General features: G+C 35.5%; 2 protein-coding genes across 5 annotated transcripts in view; one reads left to right on the top strand and one right to left on the bottom strand.

The window, feature by feature from the left end:
- LOC11426986 (alpha-L-arabinofuranosidase 1) overlaps nt 1–21552 on the bottom strand; it is a 43839-nt gene that overhangs the window by 17266 nt on the left and 5021 nt on the right. The gene's annotated exons all lie outside the window — the stretch shown is intronic.
- LOC11431722 (F-box/FBD/LRR-repeat protein At4g00160) lies at nt 7374–21356 on the top strand. Of its 4 annotated transcripts, none has more exons than XM_039827541.1 (4): nt 7374–8096; nt 13238–14529; nt 14645–14794; nt 20897–21356. In XM_039827541.1, exons 2-4 carry the CDS (start codon nt 13243–13245, stop codon nt 20903–20905), a joined length of 1446 nt encoding a protein of 481 aa, XP_039683475.1. In that variant the 5' UTR covers nt 7374–8096; nt 13238–13242; the 3' UTR covers nt 20906–21356. The 4 variants fall into 4 exon arrangements, with proteins under 4 accessions (XP_039683475.1, XP_039683474.1, XP_024625144.1 ...); XM_039827540.1 differs by having other exon boundaries at nt 20860–21356; XM_024769376.2 differs by lacking the exon at nt 20897–21356 and adding an exon at nt 18175–18445.

The raw sequence follows: 21552 nt of genomic DNA, 5'->3' as shown, positions 1-21552 counted from the left end.
ACACAAATTTAAAAAAAACACAAATAAGTGGACAATGTATTTAAGAATACAATGTATTTAAGCATTTCTGTTATACCCTGATTTTGGACCTAAAAATACTCATTCAAATTTATTTTCTACTACTGATAATTGTCAAATTACTGTTGTTTTACTCTGAACCTTTACTTTGTTTCATCTGCACCTTTTACTGTCTCTGTCTCAAAGTATTTTCAATTGTGATTTTGTCTGTGATTTTCTTGCATAAAACCATCCAAAGTGTCCTTTCTTGTGTTACAAGTCATCTGAAAACTCTCTGAATCATTGCTTTGTTTTCTTGCATTTTAATTCAAATATTTGCAAAAATCATACAAGAAGGGTATTTTTGTCATTTCCTGCAGTGGAACCCATTTTAGTCCCTGTGTTTATCTCTGAGTCTTTTCAACTTGTTTTACAAATCACTGTTAAGTCTTTGTTTAAAAACCATTTCAAAAATTGCATCTGAGTCAGTTTAGTCCATAGGGGCATTTTGGTCTTTTCCCATCAAAATTTCGACAGAGAGGTATTTTAAAATACCTCATTTTTGTAATTGGTTCATTTTAGTCCTTTTGTTGGTTTTATTTTAGGTTTCACTTTACTCTTTTTTTTTCCAATTTATCAATTTTAGTCCAATTTTATTTTTAATTGCATTTTGGTCCCAAAACAGTTTCAGAAATTGCATTTTGGTCCCAAACATTTTAAAATTGCATTTTTAGTCCTTTTTCTTATTTTGCAGTCCAGTCCTTCAATTATCTTATTTTGCAGAAAGGTCCCCAAGTCCAAATGGTCCAAGGCCGAGCCAGCTAAAGTCCAATTACAGGTGTCCCTCTCCCATTGGGTCTCAAGCACACTTGGCAGCCTATAAAAGGTGCATTCATTGCACAAGTCAGAAGAGAGAGCCACACAATACACGCCACATCACAAACAGAGAGAAATTTCTCTCTCTTTTCAGTTAGGATCAAAATCCAAAATCACCAAGAACGTGAAGAACAAACTTAAACCCTAAATTTCCAGAATCACAATTCAATACCAAATTCAACGAATTCCTCACAATTCTCAGTGATTCATTGCTGAATCTTCATCATCGAATTGGTTTCTCTGCAATTCAAGGTGCGAATTCGTCACTGGAAGTGACAAACTCCAGCACCGATCACAGAGAATCAGTGAGAAGAAGAAGAGAAAGAAGACGAAGAAGATTGAACCGGTGAAGAAGAAGAAGAAATCAAATCAATGAAGAAACACCAATTTATTTTCGGTTTCAAAGCAAGAAATCAACAAACAGAATCTGACTCAAGTTTTTCCGAAGATTCCAGTTCGAATCTCCGATTAAAACCTCAGGTTACACATAAACTTCATCTTTCTTTCTCAAAAAGCATCAACAAGAACGAATCAATGTAGATCCATGGGAGTTTAAAGTGTTTCTTTCAAAAATTTAAAAACCTAAAAAATATTTTTGAAAACCGTAAATAAATCTTTCGATCTACAAAGATTCAAGCCTTGCATGCAAAATCCAGTGTTAGATTCATGTTTAGAACGTAAAAACGAGTAGGTTGATGTGATTTTGGTGGATTTCTGGTGAGTTTGGATGTCGGAATCTGGAGATCTCGCCGGAGAAGATGAAGATTCCGGCGGACCTTTGAAGGTTCTGGCCGATCTTCATCCCCTCCGGCCGTTTCTTTCAGAAACCGGCGAGGGAAGATGAGAGCCTAGTGAGAGAAGGAGAAGTTTAGAGAGAGAAAGGAGAGTTGTAAATGAAATAAACCGGTGCCTCCACATATATATAGGCCACTGAACCGGACCGGTCCAAGTCCGGTCCATTTTCCCTTGATCTTGGCCGTTAGATCTAGGGTTTCATCCCCTGGATCAATCCAACGCTCCCTGAGTGTCTAGGTCCAATAGGCTTGGGCTTGGGCCTTTTTTTCCTGTGGTTTCCTGCGTTTTTGCTATTTTTTGCTATGTGCACCCTCTGTTTTTTGCTATGTGAACCTCCTGTGTGCTCAAATTTTCTTGTAAAAATTCCTAAAAATTTTACGTGTTTCTTGATGCATTTTTTGATATTTTTGTGATGTTTTTACATGTTTAAAAATGATAAAAACATATTTGATGTTTTCTTGATTGATTTGCTCACTTTCTTTGTCTAAACTTGTGAATTTTCTTGCTATAATTTGTTCATGAGATCTTGGCATGGTATGAATGATTGATATGCTATTTTGTGATGAATATGCCTCTGATCATGTGTTTGTTTTACTGTTTTTGATGTGATTTGTTAGTTTCTTGTGTTGCAAGTAATGTGTTTCTTTTTACATTTTGGTTATTGTTGACATTTTTACCGTTTATCTCGTATTCCTTTGTTCTATCATTTTACACCCTATTTTACTAACCTTTTTACTTCATGTTTCATCCATTTCATAAGCATTCTACCACCTCCATCTCAAATTCTTGTAGTTTAGGCATTTTTACCCTTCAATTTCTATGTTAAAGTTGGCATGTAAATTTAGGTAGTTTCAATTTCTCTTTTTTAATTTCTTGCAAGACCATAGAATGTAAACTAGGGCCAATGTAACGGACAATGGACTATAATGATGTACACCGACACAAGCACCGACACGCACACACGTTGTATGATGATTTACCGCTTTAGATGTATGCTTAGGGAACACGATACTTAGAAAAATATTCTTTTTTTAAAATAAGCAAATTCCATCACTTGAAATTTTTTTCCTAATAAACCTTGGAGTCAAAACTCCATTGAATTTTCCCTTTATTTTCTTAAGAAAAACTCAAATGAACTCTAATTCCAACTTAGACCTTTTTTAATAATTGAATCAACCATTCACCATTTTCTTCTCTCATGCCTTTACGGCCTCTTCCCCTTCTTTAAAACCATTTTTCAAAACTTAAAATCAATTGAAACATACACAAAATATTTTTGAAAGAGAACTACATGGAATTTTGATCCCTTAAAAGGGTATGTAGGCAAGAGGTCAAAACCTCTCCAAGTCCAATAAAATAAAATCTCAAACATTTTCTTCCTCCATTCTTAACCTAAATAAACTCTCTTTTTTTTCAATAAATAAGCATAAAAGTAAAGCGTAGACATAAAGCTAGGAAAGCGGTTCCTATAGAATACTATAGTCGTTACGGGTGCCTAACACCTTCCCGTAACGAAAACGACCCCCGAACTTAGAATTTCTAAGGGTTTTTTTTCTTCTCAATTTTACCCTTCCCAAGAAAAAATAGAGAATATCAAAGATTGAAAGGTTCAAGCCTAATTAATGACTTGATACCCCAAAATCGAGATAACAATTTCCTTAAAAACTATATACTTTTAAAGCATTTAACATAGCATAAAAATCCAACCAAGTAACATGTAACATATAAAAAATGAAACGGGAGGTTATTTTAAACGGGAGGTTATAGTAACAAGTAACATGTGAATTAATTGATGAAATTTGGATGATTTCCGAGCAAATTGAAATTTGGGTGATTGTTTGTTATATTTTGAATGAAATTTACATGTATGTAATGAGAAACTAGAGGTTTCTACGTTCTGTTAAGATACAGAATGCAACGGTAGTTAACTACCTGTTATCTCGATTTTGGGGTATCAAGTCATTAATTAGGCTTGAACCTTTCAATCTTTGATATTCTCTATTTTTTCTTGGGAAGGGTAAAATTGAGAAAAAACCCTTAGAAATTCTAAGTTCGGGGGTCGTTTTCGTTACGGGAAGGTGTTAGGCACCCGTAACGACTATAATATTCTATAGGAACCGCTTTCCTAGCTTTATGTCTACGCTTTACTTTTATGCTTATTTATTGAAAAAGAAATTGCTTATGTTAAGAATGGGGGGAGAAGCGTTTGGATTTTTATTTTATTGGACTTGGAGAGGTTTTGACCTCTTGCCTACATACCCTTTTAAGGGATCAAAATTCCATGTAGTTCTCTTTCAAAAATATTTTTTGTGTGTTTCAATTGATTTTAAGTTTTGAAAAATGGTTTTAAAGAAGGGAAAGAGGGCGTAAAGGCATGAGAGAAGAAAATGGTGAATGATTGGTTCAATTATTAAAAAAAGTCTCAGTTGGAATTAGAGTTCATTTGAGTTTTTCTTAAGAAAATAAAGGGAAAATTCAATGGAGTTTTGACTCCAAGGTTTATTAGGAAATTTTTTTCAAGTGATGGAATTTGCTTATTTTAAAAAAAAGAGTATTTTTCTAAGTATCGCGTTCCCTAAGCATACATCTAAACCGGTAAATCATCATACAACGTGTGTGCGTGTTGGTGCTTGTGTCGGTGTACATCATTAGAGTCCATTGTCCGTTACATTGGCCCTAGTTTACATTCTATGGTCTTGCAAGAAATTAAAAAAGAGAAATTGAAACTACCTAAATTTACATGCCAACTTTAACATAGAAATTGAAGGGTAAAAATGCCTAAACTACAAGAAATTGAGATGGAGGTGGTAGAATGCTTATGAAATGGATGAAACGAAGTAAAAAGGTTAGTAAAATAGGGTGTAAAATGATAGAACAAAGGAATACGAGATAAACGGTAAAAATGTCAACAATAACCAAAATGTAAAAAGAAACACATTACTTGCAACACAAGAAACTAACAAATCACATCAAAAACAGTAAAACAAACACATGATCAGAGGCATATTCATCACAAAATAGCATATCAATCATTCATACCATGCCAAGATCTCTTGAACAAATTATAGCAAGAAAATTCACAAGTTTAGACAAAGAAAGGGAGCAAATCAATCAAGAAAACATCACATATGTTTTTATCATTTTTTAACATGTAAAAACATCACAAAAATATCAAAAAATGCATCAAGAAACACATAAAAATTTTAGGAATTTTTACAAGAAAATTTGAGCACACAGGAGGTTCACATAGCAAAAAAACAGAGGGTGCACATAGCAAGAAATAGCAAAAACGCAGGAAACCACAGGAAAAAAAGGCCCAAGCCCAAGCCTATTGGACCTGGACACTCAGGGAGCGTTGGATTGATCCAGGGGATGAAACCCTAGATCTAACGGCCAAGATCAAGGGAAAATGGACCGGACTTGGACCGGTCCGGTTCAATGGCCTATATATATGTGGAGGCACCGGTTTATTTCATTTGCAACTCTCCTTTCTCTCTATAAACTTCTCCTTCTCTCACTAGGCTCTCATCTTCCCTTGCCGGTTTCTGAAAGAAACGGCCGGAGGGGATGAAGATCGGCCGGAACCTTCAAAGGTCCGCCGGAATCTTCATCTTCTCCGGCGAGATCTCCAGATTCCGACATCCAAACTCACCAGAAATCCACCAAAATCACATCAACCTACTCGTTTTTACGTTCTAAACATGAATCTAACACTGGATTTTGCATGCAAGGCTTGAATCTTTGTAGATCGAAAGATTTATTTACGGTTTTCAAAAATATTTTTTAGGTTTTTAAATTTTTGAAAGAAACACTTTAAACTCCCATGGATCTACATTGATTCGTTCTTGTTGATGCTTTTTGAGAAAGAAAGATGAAGTTTATGTGTTACGGTTCAATCTTCTTCGTCTTCTTTCTCTTCTTCTTCTCACTGATTCTCTGTGATTGGCGCTGGAGTTTGTCACTTCCAGTGACGAATTCGCACCTTGAATTGCAGAGAAACCAATTCGATGATGAAGATTCAGCAATGAATCACTGAGAATTGTGAGGAATTCGTTGAATTTGGTATTGAATTGTGATTCTGGAAATTTAGGGTTTGAGTTTGTTCTTCACGTTCTTGGTGATTTTGGATTTTGATCCTAACTGAAAAGAGAGAGAAATTTCTCTCTGTTTGTGATGTGGCGTGTATTGTGTGGCTCTCTCTTCTGACTTGTGCAGTGAATGCACCTTTTATAGGCTGCCAAGTGTGCTTGAGACCCAATGGGAGAGGGACACCTGTAATTGGACTTTAGCTGGCTCGGCCTTGGACCATTTGGACTTGGGGACCTTTCTGCAAAATAAGATAATTGAAGGACTGGACTGCAAAATAAGAAAAAGGACTAAAAATGCAATTTTAAAATGTTTGGGACCAAAATGCAATTTCTGAAACTGTTTTGGGACCAAAATGCAATTAAAAATAAAATTGGACTAAAATTGGTAAATTGGAAAAAAAAAGAGTAAAGTGAAACCTAAAATAAAACCAACAAAAGGACTAAAATGAACCAATTACAAAAATGAGGTATTTTAAAATACCTCTCTGTCGAAATTTTGATGGGAAAAGACCAAAATGCCCCTAGGGACTAAACTGACTCAGATGCAATTTTTGAAATGGTTTTTAAACAAAGACTCAACAGTGATTTGTAAAACAAGTTGAAAAGACTCAGAGATAAACACAGGGACTAAAATGGGTTCCACTGCAGGAAATGACCAAAATACCCTTCTTGTATGATTTTTGCAAATATTTGAATTAAAATGCAAGAAAACAAAGCAATGATTCAGAGAGTTTTCAGATGACTTGTAACACAAGAAAGGACACTTTGGATGGTTTTATGTAAGAAAATCACAGACAAAATCACAATTGAAAATACTTTGAGACAGAGACAGTAAAAGGTGCAGATGAAACAAAGTAAAGGTTCAGAGTAAAACAACAGTAATTTGACAATTATCAGTAGTAGAAAATAAATTTGAATGAGTATTTTTAGGTCCAAAATAAGGGTATAACACTACCGTTGAGTGCCGACGGCTGTTAACTACCTGCGATTCTTCCAACGGTTGTTAACTGCCGTTGGAGGCATTTACGTATTTTATTTGTGTCAATTGGAAGCATAGTTTTAAAACTCGGCTCGGTGATCGACTCTGCAGGGGTACTGGATCACTGGGTTGATGGTCGAACCACTGAGTCATTGGTTGAACCGCATGACTAAATCGGATTAAACCAAATAACTCGGCTAGATGACCCGGTTTTAAGATTAATTTTTTATAAGTATTTAACTAGATTAAATCGGATTGAACCGATGACTCGGCCACTTAAAAACAAAAAAAAATGACATGTAATATGTGTATTAATATTTGTATAGCTATATTTGTTGATAGAAAATATTATTTTTTTTTGAAAAATATAGGAGATAATTTTTGTTTTGCATATCAATTAATATTAATAATATGAAGATTTTCTTAAAAAAAATAAAAATACGATGTGTATTTTTTTTAGGGGAGAAATGATATTATTATTAATATTATTTATTATTATTATTATATGTCTTTGAAGGAATATTATTATTATAGGTTAATTAGTTATTTTGTAAGGGATTATATGTTGTGGCACGTGACTATACAAAGAAAAAGAAGATACATATTAGTAAAAGTAAATGGGCTTTTCACTCGTGTGTGCTGACCCGAAAACAACACTTTAGAAGATTAGGTCTTCTAACTAACATGTAACAAACGGCAAAGCATAACAAGTGAGAAAACCCAGTTCATCATCTTGGAGTGCCGCCGTCCCTCTCTTCCTCCCATCTCCCTCTCATTAAATTTCTATCCCAACTTATCACCTCTTTAATATTTTGGATTGAGTTCCTTACAACTGCTTCTTTGTTTTCTCCATTCTTCAGATCTACTGCTGCAGTCTTCATTGTCTCACTTCTTCTATTTTTCAGTTTTTATTTTTTTAAAAAAATCAAGACTGATGCATTGACCCGGTCCGGTTCACCAAACCGGCTGAGTCACCGGTTTTTACCGGTTTTGTCCGAGCCATACTGGTTCTCTCCGGTTTAAATGCATGTCCGATCCAACATGTTGCTCGAACCGGCCACATCACCGATTTACGGTCGGATCGGTTCGACCGGCCGGTCCGGTCTGGTTTTTAAAACTATGATAGGAAGGTTTCATTGTCAAAAAACGGTTTCATTGTCAAAAAACCAATTTTCAAACAAACGCACAAGGAGGCAGGCCCAGTAAAATTCTTCAATAAGAAGGCCCAATTAGAATTAAACTAGGCAACTATAAATAAATAAATCCGAAGTAATCCTACCCAAACTTTTCATCCAACCGTCATCTTCTTCTTGATCGCAACACAATAAGCATCTCAATCCTCGGCCGATTGAAACTGGCAGGTACCCGTTGTTTCTTCTACTCTCTCTCTGATTAAATTTCTTTTATAGATTCTACTTTGAATATGATAAATTTATTCAATTTTGATCCTTTACCTGTTTAACCATAATTGTTTATGTGTTAATAAAATCAAGTATAGTTTGTTTTCCTGATTATGCTACGCTGGCTGTTTGGCCGCTGCTATTTCTTTTGACCCCTTTACTTTTATTAATTGCTTATTGTTAACACAGAAACGGTTTTGGAAGAGTAATACTGTGTTTCTTATTCATTGAATAATAAAAGGCTAAGTTTATAGGCTTAGCAATACAACTGACTAGCAAAAAACTAGGAAACTAACCCACACTAACAGCATATCCTAAACGTGGGTAAAAGCATCAAAACAGAAAAGTAATTAATTTAATCTAAATTAACATTGACTTATTCAACAATCCCTCCCTTAAACTGCATGCTCCTTGCAACAGTTTATCTCAGACTCATCAAGCATTCCTAAAGCACTTAACAAATGTTGGAATTCTTCAACTTTAAGTGGCTTTGTCATGATGTCTGCTAACTGATCTTTTGTATTGCAATAATTCAACTCAATGACACCATCATTACATAAATTTCTCAAAAAATGAAACCTGACATCAATATGTTTGCTTCTTCCATGCAAAACTGGATTTTTTGATAATTTAATTGTCGAAACATTATCGCAAAATACCTCAGTAGCTCTTTCTTGACAGTTATTCAAATGCTCCAAAATTCTTCTCAACCAAACACATTGACACGCACATAACGCAGCTGCTATAAACTCTGCTTCTGTTGTGGATAAACTAACCACAGGTTGTTTCTTTGACACCCAAGAAATCACACCACCTCCCAACAAGAAAGCATAACCGGAAGTGCTCTTCCTATCATCAAGATCTCCTGCGTAATCACTATCAGTATAGGCAACTAATTCTTCATTTCCTCCTGCCTTGTAGAGAATTCCCAGACTTTGAGTGCCTTGTAAATATCTCAAAATACGCTTTGCTGCCAAAAAATGACTCTCCTTTGGATCCTCCATAAAGCGACTTATCAAGCTGACAGAATAAGAAATATCTGGTCTTGTAGCTGTAAGGTACATGAGACTTCCCACTAGCTGCTTAAATAGAGTGTTATCAACTTCCACTCCTTTGTCTGATTTTAGCAATCTGCTGCCTGGAACTATGGGAGTCTTCACTGGATTACAATCAGACATATCAAATTTTTTCAGCATATCCTTAATATACTTCTTTTGCCCAATGAAAATGCCATTGCAACCTTGCAAGACTTCAATGCCCAAAAAATATCTCATCTTGCCTAAGTCAGTCATTGCAAATTCTTTCATCATCATAGTTTTGAACTCTTGAAACATGACTTCATCATTACCAGTATATATAAGATCATCTACATAAACACACACAATTAAAATTTCACCTTTCTCTTTCTTCTTTATAAACAAAGTGTGTTCATGTGGACATTTCAAAAAATCATTTGTTGTAAGGTAAGACTCCAACTTGCTGTACCATGCTCTAGGAGCCTGCTTAAGGCCATATAAGGCCTTCTTGAGCTTGTATACTTGATGCTCGCGTCCCTGAAATACATAACCTGGTGGCTGCTCTAGATAGACATTTTCATTGATTGCTCCATGCAAGAAAGCTGATTTAATGTCGAGTTGATGAATACTCCATCTCTTTAAAGCTGCCAATGCAACAACAGTTCTGATTGTTTCAAGCCGAGCTACTGGTGCAAAAATCTCGTTGTAATCTATGCCTTCTTCTTGAGTGTAGCCTTTTGCGACAAGTCTAGCCTTGAATTTGTCAATCTGCCCCGTCTCCTTCAACTTAGTCTTGAAAATCCACTTGACTCCCACAACTTTGCAATTTGGTGGTGGATCAATCAGCTCCCATGTATCATTCTTCTGAATTGCTTGAATTTCAGCATCCATTGCTTCCCTCCAATGCTGAATTTTGGATGCTTGTTTATATGTAACTGGATCTGCACCTGCAAACATGGCAAAATTCACCGCATCTTCCTCGGTTAAATCATCACCTGTGACATAGTCCCCTAACCACGCTGGTGGCCTTCTAACCCTCCCTTCAGCTGGAGTTTCTGAAGCTCCTAAAATAGGAGAGTCCAACATATTTGAAGTTGAATTTGGAGCTGATGCACTAGAAGTTTCTGCTGTGTCATGAGAATTTTGCTGGATTATCTGCTCAACTTCTTGACAAGACTCTTCCAAAGGATTTATCTCATTTGTATCAGTTTCTATGCTCGTTTTTGCTTCACCCCAATCCCATGCAGCATCCTCCTGAAATTTAACATCTCTGCTAATTATAATTTTCTTTTTAATTGGATCAAAAAGTTTGTAGGCCTTAGACTCCTCGCTCACACCCAACAGCACACATTTGACACTTTTGTCATCAAGTTTGCTCCTTTTTTGATCAGGTACATGAACATATCCAATGCAGCCAAATATTCTAAAATATGAAACAGATGGCTTAATTCCGCTCCATGCTTCCTCCGGTGTGACGTTCTTGACAGCAAGAGTAGGACTTCTATTTAAAATGTGAATCACCCATTTTACAGCCTCTGGCCAAAAAGATCTTGGAACTCCTTTTTCTATCAAAACACTCCGAACCATATTTATAATAGTTTGGTTTTTCCTCTCAGCTACGCCATTTTGTTGTGGCGTATATGAAGCAGTGAGTTGCCTTTGAATACCATGTTCACTGCAAAAATCAGCAAACTCTTTAGAAAGATACTCTCCCCCTCTATCAGTACGCAAGATTTTGATAGGAACACCAGCTTGTTTTTCAACTAATGCTTTGAACTCTTTAAATACACCAAAAGTTTCACTTTTCTCCATAAGAAAATATACCCATACTTTCCTACTTAAATCATCAATAAAAGTAAGCATGTACCTTTTATTTCCATTGGATGTAGGACTGATAGGACCACAAATATCAGAGTGAATTAACTGCAACAACTGAGATGCACGCCAATTACTTTGTCGTGGAAAAGAATCTCGTTGATGCTTACCTTTGAGGCAATGTTCACAAAGTTGAGTTGGTGACTTAATGGACGGCAACCCTTTTACCATATCATATTCTAGTAAAGTTTTCAGTCCACTATAGCTCAAGTGACCATAACGAGAGTGCCATACTTGAGCTGGTGGCACAAAACTAGCCTGAAAACAAGGTTGAGAAACTCCAGATTTTACGCTCATAGCAAACATACGGTTAGTAGTCATGTATGTTTCGAAAATAAGACCCTTTTCATTAAACACACTACACTTGTTTTGCTTCATTTCAACATTCAATCCTCTTTCCAAAAATTGCCCCACACTAAATAAATTATTTTTTAACTCAGGCACATAAAATACATCATTCACAAAATGCATAACTCCATTAATCAAAAGTTTGACAACACCCTTCCCATTGACCTTAAGAGCATAATTATTTCCTAATTTTACCTCATCACAAAAAGAAGCATCAAGTGAAGAAAACCAGTCCTTTCTACCTGTCATATGGTTGCTGCAGCCTGAATCGATGAACCACATGTCTTGTGTATTTGATTCTCCATCTGATGAAAGTTGTGCCATGAGTAGCATTGCTTCCTCGTTGGTCTCAACATAATTTGCGGTGTTGTTCAGGGGTTTATTTGGGCATTCATACTGGAAATGTCCAAACTCATGGCAATAATAACACTCCACTGCTGCCTTTCCTCCTCTACCTCCTTTGCCTCTTCCTCGAGTAGCTCCACCTCGAAAGCCACCTCTTCCGCGGCTACGGCCAGCACTTGTCTCATCTTGAGTTACTTTCAGCACTTGCTCTTCGTGTGAATTATGTCCATTCATTCTTTGCTCGTGTACCAACAAGCTACTCTGTAGTTCATCTACAGCCATGGAATCCAAATCATGTGATTCTTCAATAGAACATACTACATAATCGTACCTAGCGGTCATTGAGCGAAGAATCTTTTCGATAACAGTAAGATCCGCCATTTGTTCACCATACATTCTCATCTTATTTGCAATTGTGAGGGTACGAGCAAAGTAGTCGTTAACAGATTCTCCACTTTTCATCGACAAAATTTCCCAATCGCGTCTTAAGGCCTGAAGCTGTGCTCTCTTCACTCTAGCAGTCCCTTGGTATTTCTTCTTTAAAGAATCCCAAATCTCCTTCGACGTCCCCTTATTCAGAATTGTTTCAAGCACAGCTCGATCAATTGCTTGAAAGAGATAATTTTTTGCCTTCAAATCCTTCAGCTTCAACTCCTCCAATGTTTTCTTCTCATTCTCTGTCAATACAACACCAGCTGCATGTTGAGGAATCCCTGGATCTATAAGATTCCAATACTCCTTTGACCTTAAAAAATTCTCCATGAGCATTGCCCAATGGTCATAATGCTCACCCAATTTTGGAATTGCAGGTTGCACGAAATTGCTATCCGTGGTTGTAGTCATGATTGAAGTCTGCTGCTTCTCTTCACTGGTACACACCTAGCTCTGATGCCAGATGTTAACACAGAAACGGTTTTGGAAGAGTAATACTGTGTTTCTTATTCATTGAATAATAAAAGGCTAAGTTTATAGGCTTAGCAATACAACTGACTAGCAAAAAACTAGGAAACTAACCCACACTAACAGCATATCCTAAACGTGGGTAAAAGCATCAAAACAGAAAAGTAATTAATTTAATCTAAATTAACATTGACTTATTCAACACTTATTGAATTCGTTGATGCTTTGTTACAATTCTGTTCTAAAAATTCTCCTTTTTATGTAATTGTTTGTTGTGCTTCTTGATTTAAATAGCTTTTATCAGTTGCTTTTCTTTTATTGAATTTCTGTCTGACTGTTAACACCCAACATAGAAACTGGCACGTTTTGAACTCATCATGAACCTTGTATTGTATTTTAAACTGCTATTTGTTTCACCCCTTTACTACACTACACAAAAAATGAAATAAATTGTGTTTAATGCATATGTTGATCACCTATGAAGCACGGACACTTCTTGGTTTAGGTGCCGGTGTCGGAAACGTACACACTGAATTGTCTGTTTTTATTTTTTATTTTTTAAAGCTTTGATAGATTGATTATGCTTTTAACTGGAATTACCATATTGCTTGCTTGCAGCAACAATGAAGAGCTGTGTAAAGCTTGAGAATGAGTTGCCTGATCATATTATATCTTATATCTTTTCCAAGTTAGCTTTGAAAGATTTGGTGAAAACCAGTGCATTGTCCAAACAATGGATTCACGAATGGGGATTAAGGATGGACCTTAACTTCGATCTCTATACCATGTCTGACTATAACACAGATCAAGACTTGTCACAAATCCTTCCTCTCTGTCAAAGGTTTCACTTTCAATCTGAATTTGCCACAAGATTGGATCAATTTATGCTCCATTATAAAGGTGCCATGATCCGTTCCATTCGAGTAAAATTTCCATTATGTAATGAACATAGGGATGTCATTGATAGATTGATCTCCAAAGGAATTGCTAAGGGTGCCGAACATATTCAACTTCTCTTCTCTTTTGAAACAACTGATACTACTATTTCTATTTTGCCATACAAATTTTCCCTTATTCTCTTACCTAAGAATGATTCTGTGACCTATTTGCACCTACAAAACTGCCTCTTAGTCAAACCCAGATACTTCTCTCGATTAAAAAATTTGAGAACTCTTGTGTTACAACAAGTTATTGTGAAGAATACACTTGTTCAGACTTTGTGTTCAAATTGCAAACACCTTGTTGACTTCACCCTTGATGATTGTAAGATCACTTCTGAGTTGATAATAATCATCCCATCATTGCTTCATTTGAAAATTGTTAATGTTGGGTGTTACTATCGAGAGCCTATAAATATCATTGCATCAAGTCTCTTGTCCTTGGAATATTCTTGTCTTAAACATTATTTAGAACACCCATTGAGCATTAAAGCTCCTAAGTTATCCAAGTTTGGCTTTAGAGGTATTGTGTTTTCAAACAATAATGGGTTATCTGGATTGAAGAACGTAACAACAATTGTGTTTGATTCATTACTATCTGATCTATCCAGGAACATCTTGCCTAATTTGTTTTCTGAATGTCCTCAACTTGAAGATGTCACCTTTAAGAACTGCTTGTTCAAAAGTTCAATAAATAATAAATTTACTAGTTCGAAGTTACGTCAGTTGATCATACTTGATAGTGTGGTGAATGACTCTCCTTCACCTCCTTCTGAGATATCTATTGATGCATTAAATCTTTCATCTTTTGAATATACTGGGTACACCACAAGGATAATTTCTTTTACGGCCCCAAGGTTATCAAAGGTTTTCTGGGATACATCAGAGAGGGAGAATATACCACATCTTTTTGATCCTATTGCAAGTTTACCACATATTGAGAATTTAGCTATGATCGTCGGCTCTTTACAAGTGAGTTACTCAGATATTCCAACACTATAGTGCATTCTAGCACTTTCTAGGTTTCTTTCCATTACATTGTTCACTAGTTGCTTTTAATTCACTTAATTATCATTATCATTAACAGGTAAAGGAATTGGCGAAAGTATTGGTTCGGTTTCAAAATCTTAGAAAATTGGAGTTAAATATTGATGGAGCATGCGATCCTACTATGGACTACTTTTGGCTTTTAGATATTGCAACAGCTTCTCAACATCTCCAAAAACTTACTCTGAATGTAAGTCATTCAAACTGTTTTTTTTTTTTTTTTTTTTTTTTTTTTTTTTTTTGTCTTGAATGGAACTAGTAGCTTATTTTAAAACTAAACAATTATACAATTATATGCACGGAAGTCTAAAATTCAAAGAATCTTGAAATTAGAAGCGGAAATCTCAAATATTTGGATAAACTAAAACTCGCACAAATGGCAGGGGTAAAACTCAATTGGCAGAGACAATGAACAATATGTAAGGTTCATGGTTCAAATCCCAGCCAGCACAAAAAAAAAAAAAAAAACTAAAACTCGCACAAATGGCAGGGGTAAATATATTATAACCCTAAAATTTATAACTGACTCCTATTCAATATATTAGAAATAGAATCTTTTTAATTTTATGAAGTAATCATACTCACCCAATAAAATATAAAGTTACCAAATTTATTAACTAAGATATAAATACATGTGTGTGTGTGTCTAATAAGTTAGAACCTTTTATTGAAAACTAGCTTCAGGAGTAAAGATAGAATATTTTCAAATTATATGTCCAATCAGGGCCCTTTATGTCATAAATCGATTTCATTCATAGACACTAATGTATCTATACTACCAATGTATCCCTCAAAATTATTTGTTTTTTTGTTTTCAAAAATATTTATGTGTTAAATTCCCGTAGTACACAAAAACAAAGCTCATACATATTCCAGTTAGTGAATACAAGAATTAAAATATACTATTTCTTTCAATTAGAATAAACCCGTAAATAGGTCTTTACTTCAACTTAATGTTCGACTCAAAATCTCAATTTTATTTATAATTTCTAAAAGACAACCTGCATATACTCTATTACACACTCTTCCTTTTTAAGTGTCGTTTGATTGTGATTTAACGTTTCTAATTAACTGTTGTTTTGGTAGTTTAAAGTTACAATTATACCCGGAGGAAGAGACACACCCTTTTTTTTTTTTTTTTTTTTTGAAGAAGACAAAATGAAATAAATAATCACCAAGAGCGATTCATCTCGCACAAGGTGTGCAAAGAGAATTACTCCTCAAAAGAGTACAAATCAAGTATCTGTTGGCCAAATAAAACAACTAAAAAAAATGAAGAAAAAACTACTCCATAACACCCATACAAGTTACGGGATGCCCCCACCCGTCATTATAACTGAAAGCTGAAGTTAGCCTATTATCCTGTTGTTTCTTTCCTTCCACACTGTTCAAACACAAGCATGCCAGATAACTTTGAAGAAAGAACGTGTAACTCTCGGTAACCCCGTCATATGGCCAAACTGATGAAAATGGTCACGACCAGAATTTGGAGAAATGAAAGATAAACCGAGCCACTGGTAAACCCTGAGCCAAACATTGCTAAAGATGCCGCAGCTGAAAAAAAGACGATTCGTCGTCTCCTGACAACCGCAACCACCTATGCAAAAAATGTCTTCGTGATGAAGAGCTCTCCTACGAATAAGATTATCTTTGGTAGGAAGACTGTTGTGGAGAAGCCGCCAAACAAATATTGATACCTTTAACGGAATGGTAGGAAGTCTGTTGCGGAGAAGCCGCCAAACAAATATTGATACCTTTAACGGAACCTGCTTCAGCCTCACAACGTCGTAAAGACCGCGCTCCATAGATGTATCATGTCGCGTGAGATACTGATAAGTCCTCTTGACTGAGTAACCGTTGATAGGATCCAAAACCCACCGCCACGTGTCATGAACATGATCCTGCAAAACATTACACAACAAGGACGAACACTCGGTAACTAACTCCTCTTCCCACGCCAAAAGACGCCTCCGCCACTCCCAAGCGTCACCTCCAACCACCCATCCTCTACCGGCCATCTCCCTCACCCATCCTCTACCGGCCATCTCCCTCACCGTTGCCCATTTATTTTCAGCCAGATCGAATAAGCGTGGAAAACGCACGTGTAAGGGTGCGCCCCCCACCCAATTGTCCAGCCAAGAATAGGTGCTACTCCCTCCACCAACCATTCTACGAATGTTCTCCTCAAACCAGCCCCCCTCCCCCGATCCGACACCACTACGGATTGCGGACAACATCCTCCACACCGAACTATCCCTCCTCCCTTCCTAGGGACACACCCTCTAACACACTCATTTAACACACTCCAATAAAAAATTGCCACATCACCCCTTCTTTTTGTTCCTCTAAACGATTACAGGCTGTTCAAGTTTGCTGAACTTACAAAAAAAAAAGAAAATAGTGCCATTTTTTTTTTCACCGTCTTTCTAGTTTCACTATGACATTTTTGCAGAGAGAGATACCATAATGTTTTGGTAGTGAAACATCATCATAGATCCATTTTTCCCATTCTCGTCCTCAATTTCAATTCCCTTCTCCTATGTTCTCAACTCCAATTTCTTAACAACCACCCCTCTTCTCAATTTGTGTAATTGCAAAATGAAAGAAAAAGAAAAAGAGAATCATGGTGATGGTGAGTGTGGAAACAAGTATTGGAATCATGGGTACTGAATTGGGGATGATTTCATTTTACCATGGGTCTTCAATGAAGGAAACTTTGTCAGCTGTGTTCTTCAAACGGGGTATAAGGGACCGCAAATTGAAGCAAAATTTATTCTTTAACAAAACATTGGAACCAGCGTTTTTATTTTTTATCCTTTTATAAAAATGCTAACCTGTGTACACAAAGGAACCTAAAGTAAAAATTCTGCCTTGAAAATTCTCCCAATGTTCAAAAAGTTTAAAATTAATGTTTTTCATTAAATATTTACCATTTATGTTAGCATGACCCTTTCTTTTATTTATTTTTAACCATCTATAATCAAGAAAATCAAACAGTGTACCTCGAGTTTGAAGAATTACTTTTGGGTTTAGAGATAAATATGGAGTTGAAGGACGATTTTTGGGTTTGTGAATATTATTTCAATAATTAAATATTGCATAAAATAGTATTATGAAATAAACAAATTAGTTCTGACATAGATATTAAATGTATCTACGTAAGTGCTGCCACATCATTATTGACAAGGTACATACACAACTTTGATAATCAATATCTTTAGTTGTCTTTGGTAAAAAAATTATTAAAATTAGATATGTTTATAAATATTCATTGAGATAAGCTGAACAAAATCTTATATATTAACATTAGTGTTTATATAATAGTTAAAAAATATACTTAAAATAAGTCTTGTGAATAATACATATTATCAACGTTAAAAAAGAAAGAAAGAATAGTACACATTATCAACTTGTGACATGTATCTTATAAGTTAACAGTTTGACGTTGTCAACATAATCTCTATCGTAATAAATATCTTATTTCAATTGTTTTCAATTTTCAGATTAAAAATCTATATCCTGAACATTCACATATGGTTGGATTTAAGAGGCAGAAAAACGAATGTGCAGGGTTTTCTCATAATGTTTTGGAATATGTGGAGTTTCGTGGCTGTGTTTGCTCCATAAATGTTTTTGAGTTAGCTACTCACTTATTGAGGAGTGCAAATTCGCTTAAGAAAATGATTTTCCGTTCCAGTCACAAAGTCTATCTTGGAGGTGGTAGATGGACAACTTATTTTAATGCATGTGGTGGTCATTGTTGGTTAGGAAATAATGTTATTTACGAGATGCTTAAAGATGAAGTAAATGAACAATGTCAGCTTATAATTTTGTAATGTCATTTTTTCTATTTATAATTGGTTTTTACCACGGTAGTGAAAACCGGGCCGACCGGTTCAACCGGTTGAACCGGGAACCGAAACACTGACCGGTCCGAGTGACCCTAAAAACCGCTGGTTCATAGAACCGGGCAAACAACCGAAAAACTGGGAAACCGCCGGTTCAGGCGGTTTTGCAAGTCTGACCGTTTGTGGTTTCGTCTTTTCTCGGAAGGACGTGAATCTTATTGATCTGTTCTCATTCCACACAAATTGTTTCAAGATTTGTACAATTATCAATTGCTACAAGATTCAAGACAGGAAAATATATTGGTTTGATAATGATCAGTAATAAACAAGATTTCAGAAGAAAGATTAGTAAAGAAGGGAAAGCAAGCAAAGCAATTCATTATGGTGATGTTTCCATGGAAGTACAAGTGAAGATGTAAGAGAAGAAAAAAGAAAATTGGAGAAGAAGAATAGTGAATCAATTGGAATCTGAGTGTGAGATTGGAAAAGGGAAAGGGGCGGCTGTTTGTCCTCATCAAGAAATCAGAGGATTGCTTTTTAGGCCCCCTCAATATCTCTTTAGGCCCCCTAAAGATACAAAAATGCCCTTAATAATACATCCGGTAAATATAATCCGGTAGTTTATTTTAATTTTCAAGATTTTATACCTCCGGAATGTATCAACGGGAAGCACATTTAGGTTGAATTAAGTACTCTGTTTTAATTCAGACCCACTTTGTAATTTATCAAACACCTCTTTCCATTATTTTGTGACGGTTAAGAAAAGCTTGTTGGCCATATGCATTATGCCCTTAAAAGAAGGTATAATCTGATACTGGTTATTATAGAAGGTATGGTATATGCAAGTATATATAATGTGCCATATGTAGGGATGACAATTGGACCAAGATCCTATGGACATCCGCAAAAAATACCCGTTATGGGTAGGGTAAAATCCCGCTTTCATGGATCCCGGCTTGGGTATGGGTAATTACCTGCAAATTTATATGGGTATGGGCACGGGTATGGGCATTGTACTACCCAGCCCCGCAACCTGCATATATGTATCTATATAATATTATAAATAATTTATTTATTTTTGGTGTACAATTAATTAATAAATTTAACTATTTAAGCCTAACCTTAAACCTAAAACAGATTAAAAAACTTTAGTAACAATTTATTATGATTTTAACATGCAACTACAACTTTTTAACGTATAACTGATGTAAGGTATCTATTTTTTTTCTTTCCAGAAATATTTTGGATGTTTCTTTATTTGGCTAAATATTACGATTCATATTATTTCGTAAGTTGATTTAAAAAAATTTGGATCATAGTTTTATTTCAAGTGTGGGTAATGGGTGCGGGTATGGGCACTTAAGTGTCCATAGGGTATGGGGAAGGGCACTAAAGTTATTGCCCACGAGGGTACAGACACGGGTACAGACATTTTTAACAAACGCGGGTATGGGGATGGATACCCTACTCATTGCCATCCCTAGCCATATGCATTGCTGTGTAACAAAGGTTAATTTAGTTCGGCATTTATATACCGTACATATAAGAAAGGCTAATTTAGTAATTTCAGGGGGCCTAAGAAGATATGGTGGGGGCCTAAAAAGCAATGTTCAAGAAATCAATATTGAATGTGATAATTTAGGGTTAGTGATGGGTTGGGCTTATAAATGAAGCCCATGAAAAATGTCATTTAAAAAGAAATATATATTATATGTTAAAAAAGAATAATGACTTTGGGCTCGTGAGGTGAGTATTTATATATATATATATATATATATATTTTTTTTTTTTTGAGTTTTGATATATGTAATAAAAAATTATATTTTTACTAGAATGTTATATTAAAATAATAAAAAAATTATTATTTAATTAATTAATTCCGGTTGAACCCCAAAACCTTAAACCCATGCCTACACCGGTTTAACGTCCGGTCCGGTTTTGATTACCTTGGTTTTTACTATTATTATTAGGCTAAAGTGCACTTTTCCCCCCTATCTTTCAAAATCTTGCAATTTTGGCCCCCTAAGTACCAAAACCACAATTCCCCCCCCCCCCCCCCCCCCTAAGAATTAGCCCCTTTGCTTATTTCGTCCTTTTGCTATATTTTGACTCAGTCAATGATGATTTGGCACACGATGACCGTCCATGTGGGTAAATAAATTTTTTTTTATTTAATTTTAAGCCACGCCGGATTTTAATGGAATTAAAAAAAAAAAAATCCAAGTTGTGGCACGTGTGAGAGCTGTTCAACGGTAAAATGTTAGGGTTTTAAAAGCTCCAATTTTTTCCCCAATCTCCATTTTCCTGTAATCGATATTCTTCCTTTCTTATTCTTTTCTTCTTTTGATTCATTCCTTCTTCATCAAGTCCTTTTGTGTTCCTTCCTTTTATTCTTTTCGAATTGCAGTTCATCAACCAACCTTTGTTGTTGTATCGATTTGAAGGAAAAATAATGGGTGAACCATATTCATCAAGTTCAACAGTGAGTGGGTCATCATGTCTGGGTAAAACGAAGTTGGTATGTTAATGTGGTGTTGATTCCCCTCTAGTAACGGCTTGGATTGATGAAAATCCAGGAAGGAGGTTCCATGGATGTGGGAAGTATTGGCAGAGAAGAAAGTGCAGTTTTTTTCGTTGGTTTGATCCAGAAGTTCCTCAAAGGCAGAAGAAAATAATTAGAGGGCTGTTAAAGAAAAATGATGCATTGAAGAATAAAGAGAGAATGCTTGTGTTTACTATTGTAATTTTAGGAATGTTGTTGTTTGTTAGTGTTTTGGTCATTTTGATTAAGCTTGGATAAGTTATGTAGTGCTATTATATAATGAAAACTTATGTAATGTTGTTATGATGTATGAAATGAATTAAGTTTGATGTTTTGAATGACATATTGTCCTAATAAAGTTATATTTGTTGTTATGATGTTTGATGTTATGATTGGTATGTATCATGTGGAGTTTGAGAAGTTGAAAGAACTTACCATAATGTAACCACAAAACTTAGCATTTACAGCTTACCAAAATGTAACCAAAATGTAACCACAAAACTTAGCATTCACATACCAAAATACATTGTAATTAGAGTGCTTAACATTACAGAGTAC

This window comes from Medicago truncatula, chromosome 7 (assembly GCF_003473485.1).
Source record: "Medicago truncatula cultivar Jemalong A17 chromosome 7, MtrunA17r5.0-ANR, whole genome shotgun sequence".
NCBI lineage: Eukaryota > Viridiplantae > Streptophyta > Magnoliopsida > Fabales > Fabaceae > Medicago > Medicago truncatula.
Note: the sequence above shows the minus strand (reverse complement) of the source record. Positions and strands in the feature narration are given on the sequence as shown.

Coding starts and splice junctions, on each gene's coding strand:
- LOC11431722 (XM_003624765.4), top strand. CDS start 13,243: ATGAAGAGCTGTGTAAAGCTTGAGAATGAGTTGCCTGATCATATTATA. Junction 14,530..14,644: donor TGATCGTCGGCTCTTTACAA/GTGAGTTACTCA, acceptor TATCATTAACAG/GTAAAGGAATTGGCGAAAGT. Junction 14,795..18,107: donor TCCAAAAACTTACTCTGAAT/GTAAGTCATTCA, acceptor TTCAATTTTCAG/ATTAAAAATCTATATCCTGA.